This window comes from Typopeltis vanoorti, chromosome 10 (genome assembly GCF_054136105.1).
Source record: "Typopeltis vanoorti isolate ZY-2024b chromosome 10, IOZ_Tvanoo_1.0, whole genome shotgun sequence".
Lineage (NCBI taxonomy): Eukaryota > Metazoa > Arthropoda > Arachnida > Uropygi > Thelyphonidae > Typopeltis > Typopeltis vanoorti.
The window spans coordinates 110,125,063-110,146,369 of record NC_143558.1 but is presented as its reverse complement, the minus strand read 5'-3'; the positions used below and the strand labels follow the sequence as shown (position 1 = coordinate 110,146,369).

At 34.9% G+C, this 21,307-nt stretch overlaps 1 protein-coding gene across 2 annotated transcripts in view; it reads right to left on the bottom strand.

Annotated features, from left to right (window-relative positions):
* Nucleotides 1–20,723, bottom strand: part of LOC150102670 (uncharacterized) — a 62,579-nt gene extending 41,856 nt beyond the window's left edge. Inside the window, exons 1-2 of one of the 2 annotated variants that reach the window (XM_090399044.1) lie at nucleotides 20,482–20,723; nucleotides 6,409–6,696 (exon numbers count right to left, since the gene is read on the bottom strand). In XM_090399044.1, coding sequence (XP_090255170.1) covers nucleotides 6,409–6,637 — 229 coding nt within the window. In that variant the 5' untranslated portion in view covers nucleotides 6,638–6,696; nucleotides 20,482–20,723. The remainder of the gene's footprint in view (nucleotides 1–6,408; nucleotides 6,697–20,481) is intronic. The other variant, XM_090399045.1, reaches the window with a different exon arrangement.
* Between the last annotated feature and the right edge of the window lie 584 nt (nucleotides 20,724–21,307).

Below are 21,307 nucleotides of genomic sequence, written 5' to 3'. Positions count from 1 at the left end.
ATATGACAATATAAATTACTAATGGAATAATTTTACATAAAGCAGCAATCAGATTGTCATCTGAGAATGCCCACTTTTGGCTTTAAAAAGTACATGTTCCATTCTTTATTGGAGACTGATTAGATATGCCATTTAATTAAACATTATACTATTCTCATATTAAAGCCTGAACTTTCTCATCTTTTCTGCCTGGAAAAAAGAAGCTGATAATCTGAAAATAAAAGAATACGAAGTTGTGAAATTAAATTAGAATTGATCTCTCTCTCTCTCTCTCTCTCCCTCCCTCCCTCCCTCCCTCTAGATCGTGTAGAGATCTTCATGAGCCAAGTCAGGGCTGTAGTTTAGACCACAGCCCCATTGGGGATCATAGGTTTTGTTGAGGGGGACCGTGAAATAATGAAAACAAATCGAAAATGTTTTAAGACTAAGTAGATTTTTTTTTCATCTTAAAAGAAATGTATTTAATTTTTATTATTTATTTTTTATATTTTAATGGAAAAAAAAATCACACATAGGTGTGGGTTCACAAATTTTGCTTCCTGCGTATTTCGGCATGTAATGAATATTAGTAAATATATGCTTATTCATATAAGTTTCATTTCAAAGCAGATTCTAAGAATTGCAGTTTCAAATATTTCACAAGATATTGACTTTTTTGTGTAGCAGTATTAAAACACATCCATCACATTAAATTATTAAACTTCTTTTATATTTTTAATTCTTTCTTTATTACTAATCGTTTTACGTTTCATGTGCTTGTACTGCAAATGTACAATAACAATACATCTAATCTATATAAAAATATGAGATAATGTGCCATGTCAAATGTGTATGTAAGATGCTAAAAATGTAATATTTGCATTTGATTTTTGCAACATTCGCTGTGTGTATGTTTTGTATTGAATATAAATACAATAAATATTATAATAATATATGTCTATATTACGATTTTTTTTGAGGGGGGGCCGTGAAATATTTTAATTTTTCCAAAGGGGGCCCTGACATGCAGAAGTTTGGGAAGCACTGGTTTAGACCACAGATTTAATTTGGACAAAAAAAAAAATATTTTTAGACTTCACTCAGGTTATGCCTCTGCTAATCAGTCCAAACTATTCTGTACTTCGTTAAATGAGTTCTCCTTTTTTCTGCTAATTCTTCTAAAATTTCATGTTGCCATCTGTATCCCATACAGCATTCCCTTAACACACTGTAATTAGTGCACTACATCAATCCAACACTGAAAATTGTTTGACATTTTCCAGCTATCATTTATAATATATGAAATTAAACAGATTATTTTTCATTTTCTGGATATGTGCACATAAAAGGATACTGCTATATTAAGAGGTTTCAGAACTTTAACAATATGGAAATTCCTTTAATGTGCAATCTGAGTGATTTCTTCAATGGATCTAGAGACTGGTGGCTTAAAGCTGTTAAAATCTTTCTTGATTAAGAATTCCTTAAAGCCATTTTTCATAAAAGCAGATTTGATATAATTCAATTTTTAGTGTAAGAGGTCATCAGTTGAACATATGTTATGAGTGTGATGTAATGTCTTAACGGTTCCAACTTTTTGACCAAGATGATGATGCGAAGTAGCATTGATATAACAATCAGTATGTGTTTCTTTTCTAAAAATTGAAAATTCTAAACTACAATTTGGTTGATGAAGAATTAAGATCTCAGAATTAATATAGCAGTAATCCTTCATCCAGTTAGGAAGATTTCTACCATTAATTGGCCTACTGAATTTTTGTTCTCTTCAATTGTTAATTTCAAAGAAAGTAACAATAAAGTAACATAGGATCTACCCTTATGGAATCCATTTTGTTCCTCATCTAACTTACTGTAATGACTCATTTGCTTTTTTGTAATTTTTACATATATTTTGCAACTACTACTGAGGAGACTTACTCCTTAATAATTTTCATTCCCCCCCCTTTTTTTTTAAATATATTAGAGTGACTATGGCTTTCTGCCAAGAATGATTCTGGTGGATCTTCTCCATCTCATATTTCATTCAGGAAATCTGAGTCTTCATTTAAGAGTTTCATCAGTATATTTGAACAATTCCATGCCAATACCAAACTATCCAGGTGATGTTTTGTTTTTAAAGTTATGTATCATTCAATTCCCTTTTAGAAATGTGTTCTACTAGATTATTTTTGCCTTGTAGCATTTGTAATTCTTCCATACTATGTGACCGTAAATCCTAAAAATAATGTACCCATGTAGCTTTATCAGTCACATTAATTCTTAAATTCTCATTTATTTATTCATTCATATTATTTAAAAGTTCATACCTTATGGGTCTGAATTTTTTTTAAAGACCTCTCTAAATTAGATACGAAATTATTCCAGTTTTCTGTCTTTTCATCACTATTTTAGCTATGGCTTTCTTTCTGTTGTATTCTATTTTATCTTCATATGATCTGGTTGATAAATATGAATTGATACATAAATCCTAGAAATATCCTCATTGCCTAACATCTTAGTTACCCATCTCCTCTTTCTGCCTATGTTTACAAATGCTGCCTGTTTTAATATTCCGCATGTTTATGATTCTTCAATTGATTCACTCATTTGTATATCTTAGATTAATTTTTTTTAACTCTTTTGAAAAAAACTCATAACCACTGTAAGGAATCAGTATTGCAAATAATTTGAGATGGGAAAACAACTTATATGAAAACTGTTTTAATGACATGTAATTTTTACCTTACTATCAAAAGGCATCAGTACAATGAGTAATGGAATGTAATTATAATACAAAGCTATAAAGTCACTTTTAAAAAAAGTGACTTTATAGCTTAAGTAAGACAACTGGTTGGTAAAATTTCTAATTAATTTTTTAAAATATATATCTATAAGAAAATAAAAAATTAGGAATTAACAGAGAATTCATACAATATTTCCAAGAGAGGGAATAACTGAAAGCCATCATATCTGCTCAAATTCAGATGTAAAAGTGGTCTTTCAGCTATTTACATAAACATTTCATAAGGACTCTACTGTTGTGTAAGAGCATGGCCTACACAAAGAACTCTGTTCTTAGTTGAGATTGGCTAAGCAATATTGCTCAGGGTTTAGAGGACTGGATATAAGATTTGTGTTCTTCATGATGGAAAGCAGCAAATTCTACCCGAAGGACCAACTCTGTTCTGAATGACTCAGCAGAATGCACAGTTTATTTTATAATAATGGCAGTTGCAATTATATAATAATAACTGCAACTGCCATTCAGATGATGACTGTCTTTTTCATTGAGGTGGAACAGGTAACTAACTTTATGAATTCTAAAAATGTACCTTTATTTCTAATGAGTAACAAACATTTGTTAAAAAAAAAAAATTATACTATATACCAATATATAAAAATTTTGTACCAAAATTATATTTTTTCATTTTGAAAGATTATCAGGATTAGACTTTTTAACCACATTAAAAACCACTGCTATCATCAACATACAGAAAGAGAATTATAACATTTACAACTATACTCTACTTAGACTTACTCAAATTTATGATCACTTCTGGTTATTTTTTATTTAGAACATCTTAAAAAAAGAATATGAAGTTTCAAATCTTCTCTTTGGGGTGTGGTATGTAGATGATGTTTACACTATTTCGAATGACACGGAGCAGAACTATTATCCTTTGTATATGAAATTAATAATTTACATCCTAGAATCAAATTTATTTTGGAGAAACAAATATCATGAGCAATATCTTTTTTTAGACATTCATCAAATGTGAATGTTAATAATAAATTAATCACTGTGGCATATATTGTATTATGCAAATATGTATGTCTCACAGGTGCCATTACACATTTCAAACAGAGCCCATGGAAAAAAAATGCCTGCACATCCACAATCATTAGAAAATAAACACAATCTTTTTTGCCACCTGAACATAGATAACACCTACCACTTTTTAGAGAAAACAAATTGTATATATAACAGTTTGATTATTATGTAGACTGCAAAGCTTCATTTAACATGTTCAGCACTGCATCTGTGCACAGGATAGATCTGTATCAGTTCAGCACACAGTTATTGCCAAATGCCTATACTTAAGATCTGAGCATCCAATCCAACTATGGGGTTTAAGAATACTAATTGGATTCCCTTTCTGTCTGTCAGCAGAATAAGCTTCGAAAAATCCAACTTTTTATCTCTACTCATTGTTTACTAAAATCCATGCTGTCCTACACACACAATGTTAATGTTATGTGGACAATGTTTTCTATCTAGCTCTAAAACCTCAACATGAAATACTTTTTTTTAAGTAAATCTGAACAGCCAACATCCATAACAAAAAAAATGAAAATGTCTGTCCTTTATTGGATACCTCAGACATCAATTGGATCCTTAGCTTTCAATGTCAACAGGAAGTCAGCCATACTTCACAGCAATATAGCATTTTAAAAACTTTAGCTAATGGTGCAAATATCTTTCTTGCCATTCCTTCGAAGATTAACTACAGCAATCCCTGATCTAAACAACGGAGGGAGAAAGTTCAGACTACAAGAAAATTAGCTGCCACTAAAATTATCTTGAGGTTAACAAGTGTCCTGCGGTTTGTAACCTGGGTTATTATAGCCAGAGTAGCAGGACAGCTAACATAATCTTGGAAAATCTTGTTCTACACTCTTGACTACTCGGGTTTCACTGACCTTGCTATGGATACATCACAGAAACCACTGAGAGAGAGGAAAAACTATGAAATATAAATAAAAAACAATTGTTGAAGTTGTCTCTGCTTTAAAGAACTATCCCAGTTTTATAGATGTATAAACTGCTAGATATCTGTCAGACTCACCTTTAGATCCTTGGCCCAGCAGTCAAAAGTATCCAGAATTGCCTATTATGTGATTTCATTTATTACTGTTTCAATTCTTGCTTTACCTTTCTTCAGTCTCACATAGCATTTATATGTCCATATCTATACTTGTACTATTCTACAAAGATTCCAAATTATTTTGGGTGAGATACAAAAAGTTATAATCTAATTCTGTTATTATATATCATAAAACACTGAGCTGGGGTTGAGGTTCAGACTAAAAAAATTACAGCTTGTACATGTTTCTAATTCAGTGTTTCACTGCTAAGACCAATGTGAGATGCTAATATCTTTTAGGAAGATTGTTCATCTACTGAAATAGTATTCCTTCCTCATTTTGATCCTCATTCCAACTTAAGCATTTGCTTACTACTTTCATTGAGTTCTGGAACTCAGGTATCCATTTTGATACCTGGATTTTGATCCAGCTATCAATGATCCTGGACATAATCTGAATGTACTCAAAATAATCTTATGCTCAGGTACATGCTACTCACTACTGTAAGAGGCAAGTTAATCTGAGGCAGTAAAATTGGCTCAATACTGAACCACTATTCTTTTTTGGTGACAGTTGCTTTGTAAACTGCTCTGCACTCTTTAGCAAGCATACCACTATATATTTTTGCAACATTCCTACCTGATCCATCCCTTAATTCCTCTTCTTGTATCACTTAATACTCTCTTGATTCTTATACATAACCATCCTGGGAACTGAGCATGCAAGATATCAAAGTGGCTAGTATATTTGTCCTGGGCATCTTATACATTGGGGGGGGAGACTCAAAGACAGGTGAATAGTTTTAATTTAATGAAATTTATATTGAACCAAACAAGTCTGTTTAAAGAAATAAAACACAAGATGGATGAACACTTAATTCAGTGAATGTATAGTAATCCAAATCAAAATCTGATTTAAGCAATAAACAACTGTCCTTGATGTCATTTTCATGTTATATAATAGTTTGATTTTAAACAGGATTCTGTATGTTATAAAGACTGAATATTATGTCAGTTCTAAGTCTGCAATGCAGACTTAGAACTGACATAATATTCAGTCAACAGCCAAATAACTTTGGGATTGAACAATTAACATGACTCGTGCATAATCTAAATTATTTGCTGACACTAACTTGTTTGTTGCAAGATTTAGTTTAAAGTAATACCTACAAATCTGCAAGATATTATTGGAAAATTTTTTCCCTTAATTTTTAAGCTCATAGCATCAATTTTACATAAATTGCAAGCATGAAACCAATGCATAACTATATAAATATTACTTTTATTACACATATATATTGGTAAGGTTACCAATAGATTCTTAATGTTACTTAACCACCATACCAGCCTTGACATGTATATAGATTTATAATTACATAGATGTGAAGTGCCTATTGAAGTCAATATGATCTTTGGATATTATCGAAATAATATGGATACGAAACATGTATTTTTGATACATTTTATCCATGTGGCCAGTCAATCACTGGCATTATTCAGAAGAATCATACATTTAGAAACAAATTTTCTGTGCAAGCAAAAAACTATATATCGTATAACTTGCCCTCATATGGCACAGCTGAACCAGCAGGCTCCTTTTGTGAATAAAGCTGACATTGACACTCTTCATCAGAACAGGTGCAGTCCCAGCCATCCCACTCAAAAGGTTCATGGCGAAATTCTTTGAGCTTTTGTAGTGTACGAAACTTGAAATTTTCTTCAAAGATCTGCTGTCGTTGTTGGGGTGACGACCACTGAAAATTCTGCCGGTATTCACTCTTCTTGTGCACCATTTCTGATCATCTTGTGAATGTTTTCTAAACTGAACATTCTGTCCATAACTTTAAGCAATCTAGGAGAGAAATAATGATTATCAAAAACGTGTGTATATACTTTGCACAATGTGGAACAGTAATCAAGGAGCAACGCATGCGAACGCGCACACACAAACAGATGTTCCATATTGGATATATAAACTTCATAAACCTAATAAAGATGAGATAATCAGAAGTGTTGATACTTTATTAAACAAAAAAAAGGAACTATTTAAAGAAATACATCAAAATCACTTCACTTAATAATTTGATCATGTGTTGGAAAAGTACATTTATCTTCAACAGGACACAGGCACATAACAAACTGTGATTTATATATCTTTTGAGAAGGAGATGGGAATACCAGGTGAATACTTTATATATGCAGATTTTTAAGCAAATTATATGAAATATATTTATGCATCCAACTAGTAATAACCAAGAAAAGCTTAATCTGATCATCTAAATTTGTAAATTTTTATATAACCATATTAATTATAATACTCAAGGAATATTTCCTTATTCCTTGAGTATTGTGGAACATGTAACTCCCAACCTCTAGAGTCTGGAGAGTAAATCAAGTGGGAGTTAAATGGATGAATATCATCATTAAGCTGGAGCTGCTAAAAAAAAGAAACAATTGTGGAGGGAATTTAAGGAGAAAGGTGACCTGCAGGCACATGAACAGTAGAAGGTACAGGCCAGAAGGGTAACTAATGTGGTAAGAAAGGCAAAAGCAGATTATAAAAGGAAGTTAGCAATTCAGGCTAAAGATAATCCCAAACAGTTCTTTCAATATGCTGCAAGTAAAAGAAAGTTTGTATATGGCAGAATGATTTTAATGAATGCCGATGGTAGAGAGGTAACTGAATCAGTCGAAATAGTAAAACTACTAAGTGAACACTTTGCAAGAGTATATCATCCAGGAGGTGATATAGTGGGAATGAGAGAGCCTTTGGCTCTCTCATTCCAAATCCTGCCATCTCAATCAAATCATTCCAAACCATCTCAATAACCAAATCATCTAAATTATTATATGGGAACTGAGGTAAATGAAATGAAGGTGCATAGCATATTATAGAGAACCTTAATGTGAATACAACTATGGGATTTGATGGTATACCAGTTCAAGTTTTATGTGAAGCAGTGAGGAAATTGTCAGTGCTCGTGACCATATTGTTTAATCTAAGTATCAACACTGGGTTAGTCCTAAGGAAGCAGAAAGAGAAGAAAATAATTGCATTGCATAAAGAAGGCTCCAAGACTGATGTAGCAAATTACCGACGATCAGTATAACAGAAGTTGTCAAAGTATTGGAGAAGCTAGTCAAGAGCAAAATAAAGGAATGGATAGATGGAAATTGGATGGTAAAGGGGACAGCATGGTTTTGTAAAGGGTAGGTCATGCCTCAGTAACTTGTTCATGTTTTATAATATAGTGACAGCTGAGTTGGACAAAGGTAATGGGTTCATAGTGATATTGCTGGACTTTGCAAAGGCCTTAGACAAGATACCATAGGAAATTCTAATAAACAGACTGCAGCACATGGAGATGAATATAAAGTTGGTGAAATGGATAGGAGGGTGGTTAATGAAAACATATCAGAAAGTTGTTTATTCAGGAGTAGAGTCCGCTACTGTTTAATTTGTACATTAATGATGTAGGAAAGGATCTGAGAGGAACTGTTCAATTATTTGCCAATGATGCAAAGTTGGGTAGAGCAATAGATAATACAGATGATGTTGTAATTTTGCAGGATGATTTGAATAGATTGGCAGACTGGGCAAATGAGAATGGATGTCAGTTTAATGACTACTTGACTACTGCTTGAAGAACTTGGAACCAGAGTTTCTTGGTGATGAGGAAGAGGTGGAGAGGATCCAGAGGTGAGTAACCTAGATGGTAGCAGGCAGTGTTGTCAAGATCTAGCTCTTTTTTTCCTTCCCTAGCTAAAAAAATTTTAATCTAGCTCCGTCAGAACTAGTTTCAGCTCTTTTTAGTTGTTTTTATAACTTACTGTTAAAGAAATTGTTTTAAAAGTTTTCCAGATGTTCACATTTGATAAGGAATTGTATTGTACGTTTGGTGCGAGCAATGTACATGTTTCAAACGCATGATGACGTCAGTCAAGTGGCCCAACAGTCTGCCATTTTGTCACCTTCAAGTTGATAGCACTGCTACAAGTTAGTCTTTGCATAGTGTTCTGGTTGGTAGTTACGATAAAGTTTTCAAAGACTGATCATAATTCATTGTAGTAAAGAGTTGTATACCCTTCTTCAAAAATGAGCAAAGAGAAAAATAAAGCTCACAAGCAAAAATTTAGGATGGAGTGGTTGCAAATGGGAATGTTTAGTAAATGGTTCTGTGAAGTTCCTAGTGATGCTACAAAAGGCCACTGTAAGTTTTGCAGATGTGATATAGCTGCTAAATATTGTCAGTTTGTAAAGCATAGTGAAACTAAGAAACATCTTGCTGCAGTTCCATATAAGGCTGTTCCTATTACAAATATGCTTGTGAAAAAGTCTGAGACCACGAACTTTTAAGGTAGGTTGGCATTATTTCTTTGTCACTCATCATTCAGCAGTTTCGATCATCTAGTAGATCTTTGCAAAAATATCATCCCAGACAGTCAAATTATGCCAAAGGTAAAATTGCACCGAACTAAGTGCTCTGCAATTGTAAAGACCATTCTAAGTGAGCATTTTGAAGAAGATTAATTGTGGACATTGCAGATGAAAATTTCAGCTTGCTAATAGATGAATCGAATGATATCACAGTGAGTAAGATTTTAGTAATGGCCATCATTTATTATACCAAGAAATTCAACAAAATTATGCACACATTTCTGAGCATGGTAGTTCTAGAAAAGTGTGATGCTAGTGGTATTGTGGCTGCACTGAAAAAAGAGCTCTTGACCAAGAAACTGGACATTAAAAATCTCATTGCAATTGGTACAGACAATGCCAGTGTTATGGTTGGTGTCAATAATGGCGTTTATGAACAACTGAAGGCATATAACAACAGAATCCCTCCTTAATTAGATGTGTATGCCATTCATTACAACTGGCAATGTCTCTCACTTGTGCAGAATCTCTCCCAAGAAAATTAGAATTTTTAGTTGCCGAAACATATAAGTGGTTTTCATATTCTTCTTCAAGACAAGCAGCATACAAAGAGCTGTATCAAACTCTGAAAATTGTAAGCAATTGTGCAACAAGGTGGCTCTCAATTGAACCTGCAGTAGACAGAATTCTCAGCCAGTGGTTGGAATTAAAAACTCACTTCGAAGTCGTGAGTGTGACCGAGAAATGTTACAAAGCTCAAATTTTGTGGGAGATGTATAAAGATGAAAGGAATCTGTTGTACCTTTTTATTTTTGCATACTGTTCAAGTTCAGCAAGTTAACAAAATTTTCGAATCTAACAGTGCAGATAAGATGAGATTATTTGAAGACCTTTCTCGTTTGATTCGTTCTATTGCTAATATGTTAGTGCTACCATCATCCACAGTCAACCCTCTAGAGTCAGAGATTGATGACTATTTGGATCCCAATCCAAATCTTGGTTACAGATTTGAAAGAAAAATTTCATAGTTGATGATAAAAAAGAAAATAACGCAAAATGATAAGCAAAATCTTAGAAGTAGAGCAAGGCAGTTTCTTCTTGGTCTCTTCAAACAGCTTAAGCTAAGGATGCCTGAAAACTTGAATATTTTAAGAATGATGTCTTCTTTTTCTGTTGACAATACCCTAAAACATATAAAAGAACCTGTTACTGCCATCTTAGAACTAATGCTGAAAACAGAAAGATGTTGCTGCTGCTGAATACCAGTACAATACTGTTGTTTATTATTTTAACGGTATAATAGAACACAAAAACTAAGTAAATAATTAATTTATTAACTTAATGCTGATATTTCGCTGGTGTTATAACCAGCATCTTCAGAGCACAAAAACACTGTTTGTCACAATACGCGAGACTATAACAACATGGTGTACTTAAACAAAATTGTAGCAGCAACACAAAGACTAGAGTCCTGATTTTGGCGCCCTCTATCTGAAAAAAAAAAAAAAAAGCTATCATATATTACTAGAGTCCTAGAAAAGTGCTAGTTTTTTCTTAACATGACTGTTCTCCCAGATCTTCGGCAAGTTAATACAGCCATATTTGTTGAGCTTTGGAGTGTGTTTTAGGGCTTCTGTCACCTCTAAGAACAATCTCTCTGATTTATACGGGTTTCTGTGTAGTACTTTTGTGTTTTTCCAGTTGATCCTGTGTGCAGGGGTATCCAGAGCATGGTCTGCTAGGCCCGACTTCCCATAATGATAATTCCGGACATATCTTTTATGTTCGCTGATGCGGATGTTCACAGTTCTTCCTGTTTGACCGTATTAGGCTTGATTACATGAGCAGGGTACTTGGTAGACTCCTGGATGTGATAAAGGAGGAATGCTGTCCTTGGGTGAGCAGATGAGGGTAGCTAATTTGCTACATGGTCTGAATGTAGTGCATAGTTTATGTTTATTGAGAATTCTTGAGATCTTTTCGGATGTGCCTTTAATGTAAGGGATGGTGACTGTTTTGTTGTAGTTCTCTGTGGTGGATGGTGGGAGGGGTTTCTTAGGAGCGTTTAGTATTTTGTTTATTTTATGTGGATTGTAGCCACTGGCCAAGAAGATGTGGCGTAAGTGAGTCAGTTCAGCAGTGAGAGCCTTGTCATTGGAACAGATTGCTCTCGCTCTATGGGTTAGCATTTTTAATATACTATACTGTTGAGAAGGATGAGGGTGTAATTGTTTATGTAAGTATCTACCTGTATGTGTGGGTTTTCTAAAAACTGAAAATGATAAGGAACCATCTAGGAGACGTGTGATGAGTGTATCCAGGAAGGGCAGACAGTTGTTGGCTTCCAGTTCCATAGTAAAGTGGATTTTTGGATGTTGGCTATTTAAATGTGCTAAGAATGTTTTCAATGTCTCTGGGCCATGTGGCCAAATAGCAAGCACATCGTCAACATAGCGTAGCCAAAGTGTTGGTTTGAGAGTGGCTGTATTGATTGCTTGTTTTTCCAGGTGTTCTATGTAAAAGTTGGCCAGGGGGGGAAGGGGGGAGCCCATGGCCGTCCCATCTATTTGTTTGTATATTTTCCCTTTCATGTGAAATATCCTGCATGTATTGTGAATTTGAATAGTTCAAATATATCAGGGGGGAAGTGTGACTTCAGTAGATTGAGGGTTTCTATTAGTGGTACATTTGTGAATAGTGAAGTGATGTCAAAGCTTACTATTAAGTCTGTGCTTTTTAGGGTAAGGTGTTGTAAGATGCTTTTTAGGTGTGCTGAATTTTTGACAAAGGAGGGAGAATTGTTTGTGAGAGTGGCTAGTAGCTTCGCTAAATGTCTAGCCAGTTTGTATGTGGGACTATTTATACTGTCCACAATTGGGCATAGGGGTGTGCCTTGCTAGTGAATTTTTGGTGCTCCATAGATCCTCAGTGTTTTAACATGGAAGGGTTTGAGTTTGTTAACTGTGTCTTTGGGCCAGAAAGTGAGTTTTTTCAATAATTTTCGTGCCTTATTCTTATGTGTGTTAGTGGGATTGCGATCTATAATTTTGTATGTTGACTGATCTTGTAATAGTGTGTGCATTTTGTTTTCATATTCAGTTGTGTCAATCACCACGGTTGCAATTCTTTTGTCTGCTTTTGTTATGGTAATCTGGCTATTGTTGTGTAGTTGTGGGATATTATTTTTGGGAGGCTGGAACTTGGTTAGGATGTTGGCCACATCTAAACGTATGTTGTTAGCTATTGTTGGAGGCAGGTCGTATATTCCTCATTCGATGGACGCCATTATTTCGGCTTTTGGAACTTGCTTGGGAGTTATGGCAAAGTTGTGCCCTCGACTTAAAGCACTCGTAGCTTCTTTGCTTAAGGTGAGTGACGATAGTTCACGACGACGAGGTCTTGTTGTAATTGCGGTCGTTGTATGGTGTTCCGTTGTTGGAGATTTTCAAACTTATTTTGGTGCCGGTTTTTGACTCTGTCGAATTCTTTTTTTGCCGTTGCATCGGTGATGTTATCTAGGATCTGCCAAAAAATATTCTAAATACGGAACTTTGGCAGATCCTAGATAACATCACCGATGCAACGGCAAAAAAAGAATTCGACAGAGTCAAAAACCGGCACCAAAATAAGTTTGAAAATCTCCAACAACGGAACACCATACAACGACCGCAATTACAACAAGACCTCGTCGTCGTGAACTATCGTCACTCACCTTAAGCAAAGAAGCAACGAGTGCTTTAAGTCGAGAGCACAACTTTGCCATAACTCCCAAGCAAGTTCCAAAAGCCGAAATAATGGCGTCCATCGAATGAGGAATATACGACCTGCCTCCAACAATAGCTAACAACATACGTTTAGATGTGGCCAACATCCTAATCAAGTCCAAGCCTCCCAAAAATAATATCCCACATAAGGAATTCATTGCTATAAAAGAACTACACAACAACAGCCAGATTACCATAACAAAAGCAGACAAAGGAAATGTAACTGTGGTGATGGACACAACTGAATATGAAAACAAAATGCACACGTTATTACAAGATCAGTCAACATACAAAATTATAGATCGCAATCCCACCAACACACAAAAGAATAATGCACAAAAATTATTGAAAAAACTCACTTCCGGGCCCAAAGACACAGTTAACAAACTCAAACCCTTCCATGTTAAAACAGCGAGGATCTATGGAGCACCAAAAATTCACAAGCAAGGCACACCCCTATGCCCAATTGTGGACAGTATAAATAGTCCCACATACAAACTGGCTAGACATTTAGCGAAGCTACTAGCCACTCTCAAAAACAATTCTTCCTCCTTTGTCAAAAATTCAGCACACCTAAAAAGCATCTTACAACACCTTACCCTAAAAAGCACAGACTTAATAGTAAGCTTTGACATCACTTCACTATTCACAAATGTACCACTAATAGAAACCCTCAATCTACTGAAGTCACACTTCCCCCCCCCTGATATATTTGAACTATTCAAATTCACAATACATGCAGGATATTTCACATGAAAGGGGAAATATACAAACAAATAGATGGGACAGCCATGGGCTCCCCCCTTCCCCCCCAGCCAACTTTTACATAGAACACTTGGAAAAACAAGCAATCAATACAGCTACTCTCAAACCAACACTTTGGCTACGCTATGTTGACGATGTGCTTGCTATTTGGCCACATGGCCCAGAGACATTGAAAACATTCTTAGCACATTTAAATAGTCAACATCCAAAAATCCACTTTACTATAGAACTGGAAGCCAACAGCTGTCTGCCCTTCCTGGATACACTCATCACACGTCTCCCAGATGGTTCCTTATCATTTTCAGTTTTTAGAAAACCCACATATACAGGTAGATACTTACTTACACAAACAATCACACCATTATCCTTCTCAACAATATGGCATATTAAAAACACTAACCCATAGAGCGAGAGCAATCTGTTCCAATGACAAGGCTCTTACTGCTGAACTGACTCACGGCACACCTTCTTGGCCAACGGCCACAATCCACATAAAATAAACAAAATACTAAACACTCTTAAGAAACCCCTCCCACCATCCACCACAGAAAACTACAACAAAACAGTCACCATCCCTTACATTAAAGGCACATCCGAAAAGATCTCAAGAATTCTCAATAAACATAAACTACGCACTACATTCAGACCATGTAGCAAATTAGCTACCCTCATCTGCTCACCCAAGGACAGCATTCCTCCTTTATCACATCCAGGAGTCTACCAAGTACCCTGCTCATGTAATCAAGCCTACTACGGTCAAACAGGAAGAACTGTGAACATCTGCATCAGCGAACATAAAAGATATGTCCGGAATTATCATTATGGGAAGTCGGGCCTAGCAGACCATGCTGTGGATACCCCTGCACACAGGATCAACTGGAAAAACACAAAAGTACTACACAGAAACCCGTATAAATCAGAGAGATTGTTCTTAGAGGTGACAGAAGCCCTAAAACACACTCCAAATCTCAACAAATATGGCTGTATTAACTTGCCGAAGATCTGGGAGAACAGTCATATTAAGAAAAAACTAGCACTTTTCTAGGACTCTAGTAATATATGATAGCTTTTTTTTTTTTTTCAGATAGAGGGTGCCAAAATCAGGACTCTAGTCTTTGTGTTGCTGCTACAATTCTGTTTAAGTACGCCATGTTGTTATAGTCTGGCGTATTATGACAAACAGTGTTTTTGTGCTCTGAAGATGCTCGTTATAACACCAGTGAAATATCAGCATTAAGTTAATAAATTAATTATTTACTTAGTTTTTGTGTTCTATTATACCGTTAAAATAATAAACACCATGTTCGACGAACACATGTCTGTCCACACCAGTATACAATACTATCCACTTAAATAAATGGACAAATATAGAAAACACTGAGCTATTCTGGACTGAAAAATCTAAGTGATAAATTATGGTGGATAAATTAAGCGCAGAAGTCCACATGAAAGATGTATTTAGCCACTTATATGCAAGTATCACTTCAACTTGAATAAAGTAAGTAACTTAAAAGTATCAGCTACTACTTTCAAAATTTTAGCTTCAAATTTTTATTTTTAACTCCTTTTTAGCTCTTTATTTTTTTTAAAGATTTAGCTGTTTTTAGTAATTTTCATTTGGCAACATTGGTAGCAGGTCTATGGAATGAGCCTTATGCGTACAGGTTGAAGATTTGTTGGTTACAGGAACTGGTTGATAGGCAGAAAAGATGTGATATGATTGAGACATACAAATTACTGAAAGGTTTTTACAAGATTAATTCAGAGAAAATTTTTCAGGACAGGTCTGAAGGTGGGAGAACTAGGGACCATCCACTGAAACTGAGTAAGGGTGTAATAAATTTAATTTAATCCTTTATCCAATTGTAAGCAAACAAAGTTTGTGCCTGAAAATATCTTCAGGACTGAGGTAAGGTGGTGCAACACCAGGTAACTCCAAGCAAAGGTTGACCAAGCTCTCATCACTCCTTGTCTCAGTATCTCCCATAATGCAAAGGACATCTTGCAGACATGTATTCTGTTATGCATTATGGAAGATACTGAGACAAGGAGTGATGAGAGCTTGGTCCACCTTTGCTTGGAGTTACCTGGTGTTGCACCACCTTACCTCAGTCCTGAAGATATTTTCAGGTGCAAACTTTGTTTGCTTACACTTGGATAAAGGATTAAACTAAATTTATTATAGTCTAACCAAGTGCAAAATAAACTTCCAACATCTTTCTCTAAATCGAGTAATTCAATAATAAGGTAGTACACCTGTTGGCAACTTGTATAGGTAAATATGACCTCTCCTATTGCTTCTGCCTTAGTATCTCCACGTTTGGATCTGCCTCCCACTGATGAAACCTCAATAAAGGTCAAAACTGGTCTGGATAGTGGCCCTTCCCTTAATGCAGAGTAAGAGTGTAGTTAGCAAGGGTGTAGGAACTATTTTTTTTTCTTGCTTGGAGAGTAGTGAATGAGTGGAATAGGTTGCCAGAGTCTGTTGTGGATGCCATGACTGTGAATGAGCTAAAAGAAAAGTATAATAGATAATGTTGGCTAGTTCTTGACATGATGTTTAGAGCCTCCCTCGATGAGTCTAAGGATTCCTTCAAGTTGCCCGTAATAATAATAATTCAGCAAATAAACAGTCCAGTAAATAAAAAATTTTAGGTGTTAATAATATAACTATTCGACTTTGGCTATTCTCAATAACAAATGTAACATATTGCTTCCTCTACTATCAGTGCAGCATAAAACTAGTCATACTTAAACATTGCAATGTTTCATGTAGGTCACCAAATTTTTTGTAAACAAAACTGTTGACCAAAAACATATCTTAGGAATTTAAGTAGTATATAATCAAATATCTTACTCTTTCATGAAATAAAGCTTGTGCACATGCTAATATTTAAATCAAAACATGACACCTCCTAATTCAGCCACAATGTTTTTTCTTTGGCTGGAAAGACCTGGGTTCAATTGACAATGTCAGGAACTTTTATAGATAATTTTTAAATGAAGGCAAGATTACTATCCTCATATACATAAGGCAGGTGTTCCTCTTGTAGTTTTGAGTTTATCATCTCACATGCATACAAACCAGCTAGTAAGTACAGACATAACATGCCTCTACCCTAGGAGTTGCAGAAGGGAATTATTAAAAAAAAAAAAAAAAAAAAAAAAGCTACATTAAAGCCATTGCTTTCTTCCTTGGAAGGAAGACTCAAACCTTTAAAAGGAAGAGATGATCAGAAATTAAAAAAAAAAAAAAAATTAATGGCTTTTATTGATAAATACTTATCTACTTGCATACTTTTTTTGTGTTTATAATTGCAATATTATATTTTCTGTGTTAAGAAACCTGCATTAAAGTGAGAGTGAACAATATGGCAGCATATGAAACCTGCACCACTTTTGACAAAATATTTCTCACTACTTGAAGTACATGATTCCAAAGAACTATTCATACCTATTTATATACATGTTTTTTAAGATTTCACCAACTCAACAATGCAAGTTTAATTTCTTTTGTGTTTCTAATGAAGGCTGAAAGTAAAATTAAGAATTGTGTATTTTCAGATCAGACCTTGTAATACTGAGAGACAACTTGTAGTAATGTTTATCACACTATAAGCTGGTTCACAGTTTGTGCCAAAGCTAAGAATATAGAATGGTTTGCCATAGCAATGTGTTAAATATATCATAAAGATTAAATTTGTCCGACTATGATGATATGATCTCTGTATCAGAATGAAAATATCAATTTTGTTAATGGTATTCTGATACTGTTTTTAATACAATACAGTGATCATGAAGAAAGAATCATGGAACTTTTATTATTTAAAAAATGTAATCTCTTACAAAGGCAATGTATTGATAAAATAAAAACCTAACAATACATGCAACACTGCTCCCACGTAAATTCCTATTGATACATCTATCAGAGTAGGAATTTATATGGGAGAGCTTCAACCCCGTTCGCAGTGAAGCAACTTGGTCAGGGGACACTATTGATAATTAACCAAGCTAACAGTTATAATTAAGTGGATATTGAATACCACATTATTTCTTAGCCGAATAAGAAACTCAAAGATAGGAAATCTAATCTAAGAGTTTCATGCCGAATATAAAAAACTATATATATAAAGATCGGCGAGTCCAAGCATAAGCCAACACCTGGTAGTGCAATGCTAGGACGACTCGTAGTAAAGGTGGAGCAAGCGCCGATCACAGTTCTTAGTATTTTCCCATAATGCAAAAACAACTCCTAGGAGATGTATTACTGTTCTACATTATGAGAGAAGGTCACTACCTAGACCAGTTTCGACCCTTTTTGAGGTCTCATCAGTGAGTAGGTAGACCAAGATGTAATACTAAGGTTTCAGTGGCCAGAACTTATATCTTTACTGTACGAGTTGCCAAAAAAGGTGCACAAATACAGTTACTGAAATAAGAGCCAACAGGCTTCACTTCTAAGAAATAATGTGGTATTCAATATCCACTTAATTTTGAATAATTTTACTTTGCCAAAGTGAAGCCTGTTGACACTTATTTCAGTAAAAGCTATCAGTTATTTATATAAGAATCCAAAAAAATAAAAATAAATAAAAATATTTTAAGCTGTATTTAAAAGAAAAAAAAAATTTAAATACAGCTTTATGGAAAAGTTACAAAAAAAAAATTTTTTTTAATTGCACCCAAATAAATTCACTGCATCAATGTGCAGCTCAAGCTGTGTTTGCAAGACAGTACTTATGTGCAGTACTGTATTATTACAGGCAACTCCAAGGAATCCTTAGACTCATTGAGGGAAGCCGTAAACATCATGTCAAGAACTACTATTCAACATTCACACAGTAACTATCATACTTTGCCTTGAACTCATTCATGGCACGCACAACAGACTCTGGCAACTTATTCCACTCATTTACCACTCTCCAAGTAAAAACCTAGTTCTAACACTCTTGCTAACCACACACTTGCCCAGTTTCCATGGATGACCCCTAGTCCTCCACCACCAGTCCTGTTCTCAAAAATATCCTCTGAATTAATCTTATAGAAAACCTTCAGTAATTTGAATATCTCAATTACATTATCCCTTTTCTGCCTATCAACCAATTTCTGCAACCCACAAATCTTCAACCTGTTCTCATGAGGTTCATTCCATACACCTGCTATAATCTTGCTCACTTGGTCTGGATCCTCTCCACCTCCTCCCCATGATTGAGTATGTACAGCAAAATTTCTGCATACCAATATGATTTTTTATGGAGGAGCAGTGTTAAGTTTTTTCCCATACTTCTAAATATATAATTAATGCACCTGTTAAACAAGAAGTTTTTATAATAAAATAATAATGCATGTAATAATGATTTACTATCCAGACCACCTCTTGGGAGAAGACTCATTATGGATGGCTTGCCTTGACCTCATTCACTGACAGTGGACTCACGACTACTTCTGGTAATGCATTCTGCTCATTTGCCACTCTAATCAAAAGATCTAGTCCACATATCCTTGATAAGCACAAATTTACTTAACTTTCATGAGTGACCACATGTTCTCTTCTCCTCCTGTTATGTAGTGAAATGGCTAACACATATATCATTTAAATTCCCCTTAGTGACTTGTATGTTTCTATCACATCCCTTTTCCTCCACTATAAACTACATTTTGTAACTTACAAATACTGTCTACTCCCACGACCTTTCATCACCATAGTCACTTGCCTCTGAAACCCCCTTCACCATTCTTCACCTCAAGAAATCAGGGAAACTAAATTATACTTAACAAGAAATTATATTTGTGTTCTCAACCTTTACCCAAATGTGAACTTTTGAAGGAACTTCAAAACTAGGCTGCTTGAATATTAATGCAAATAACTTCACATCCATTTTCCCTAGTATACCAAAATACATATGAATTATTGAAATAATTCATGGCAATATACTGGTCTGAATGGAAGTGTGATGTGATCAGAAGTAACTTAGTCATTAATTTCCTCAACATGCCCATGGTTGTGTAAAGGCTAAAGTAATATAATTTCTTGTTAAGTGTACTTTACTTTCTAACAGAGTTAAGAACCCATTCTACAGATCTGATTTGTGAAATCCCATTGTTGTATCAATGCTTGTAAGCATTTTCAACATCCAAGTGGTCATTTATATTATTATGCAATATCCCACCCCCAGTTTCTTTCTGTCATCAAACCCAATCCCCAAAGGCTCAATTTTTGTAACACAGTCCCAGTGGCGCACCCAGAGGTGGGACCTTCCCCCCCCCCCAAAGAAAAAGGGGAAAAAACACTAGAAAATTTTCCGAAAATCTTTTCCTAATTAAAATTCTTTTTTTTTTAAATTTATGTTGTGATGTGTCTTCTACTTCTATACTACTTGTGAATTAGCGATCATTGCAGATGCTCAGTCATAAGTCGTATGCGATGCGTAGTGTGTATTCTCAAATCGTCGACTCAACCCCCCCCCCCCAAGATTAAATGCTGAGTGCGCTACTGAACCGTCCCATAGTCTCCTAGTAAAGATTTCTGGTAAACATAGGAAACTTACAAATAATAGTATTAGTACACAGCTGTTTTGTTTGTGGCGTGAGAAATAGTTATTTTAACTGAAATATTTAAATCGATATCAAAAACACCGATTTTTTTTTCCAGCTCTGAATACATCATGATAATATCGATATATTGTCTGATTGTCACTGCTATGTGCAAAAAGGAAAATACGTTACATACCATCCCACATTATACTATGATATGGACTTAAACCATGCAATTATATCAAACTGGCAAACGTTTTGGCATGTGCAGCATTTTTCAAGACGCCACGCACGCCCTGAATGAAAATATACTTGTAACAGATGTAGACAGACTTTATCAAACTAAATGCTCAGTTCTCGATTCCATACACATAGGGCACATTTCCAACATTAGTACCCCGCCTAGGAATTCGAAAAAAAAAAAAAATGACAGTTAAAAATTACATCAAACGCCACCACCTGGATAACGTACATTTTTATCACATTTACGACAATAGTTCTTCCTAGCATGAAATGTATTCACTACATGTACTCAAATGTAAAATTATTTCTTTCTGTATAATTTTTTATATCGGTGAATATCAAAAATAGTAACTGCTGCAATAAAAAACAAATTGTTTATGATAGAATTTTAATAATTTGATTCATTTTGCAAGAAAAGGTTGGTCGATTAGCAGAGCTTCTGCTACTAATGGCTCACGAAAGAAGTTAAGCAAGTTTGAGCGCGGTTAGTAGTTGGAAGGATTATAATCGTTCGATGCTGTTGGCACACTCTCCCTCTGAGTCTTTGGACTCCCTTTAGGTGTCACATAATAATACAACTTTATTAATTTTTTTTTTTAATTTTATACGTATATATTTAGAAATCTCTTTTGAACATAAGTACCAATTCGCCTCCTCGCTAGTGACAATGGAGTTGGACACCACGGTTTTATTATCGTATCTTCAGGGAGTCAAAACTCGTCGCGAGAGTACCCACGGCCGCTCACCAACACAAAAAAAATTCATCTTCTCATGTCGCA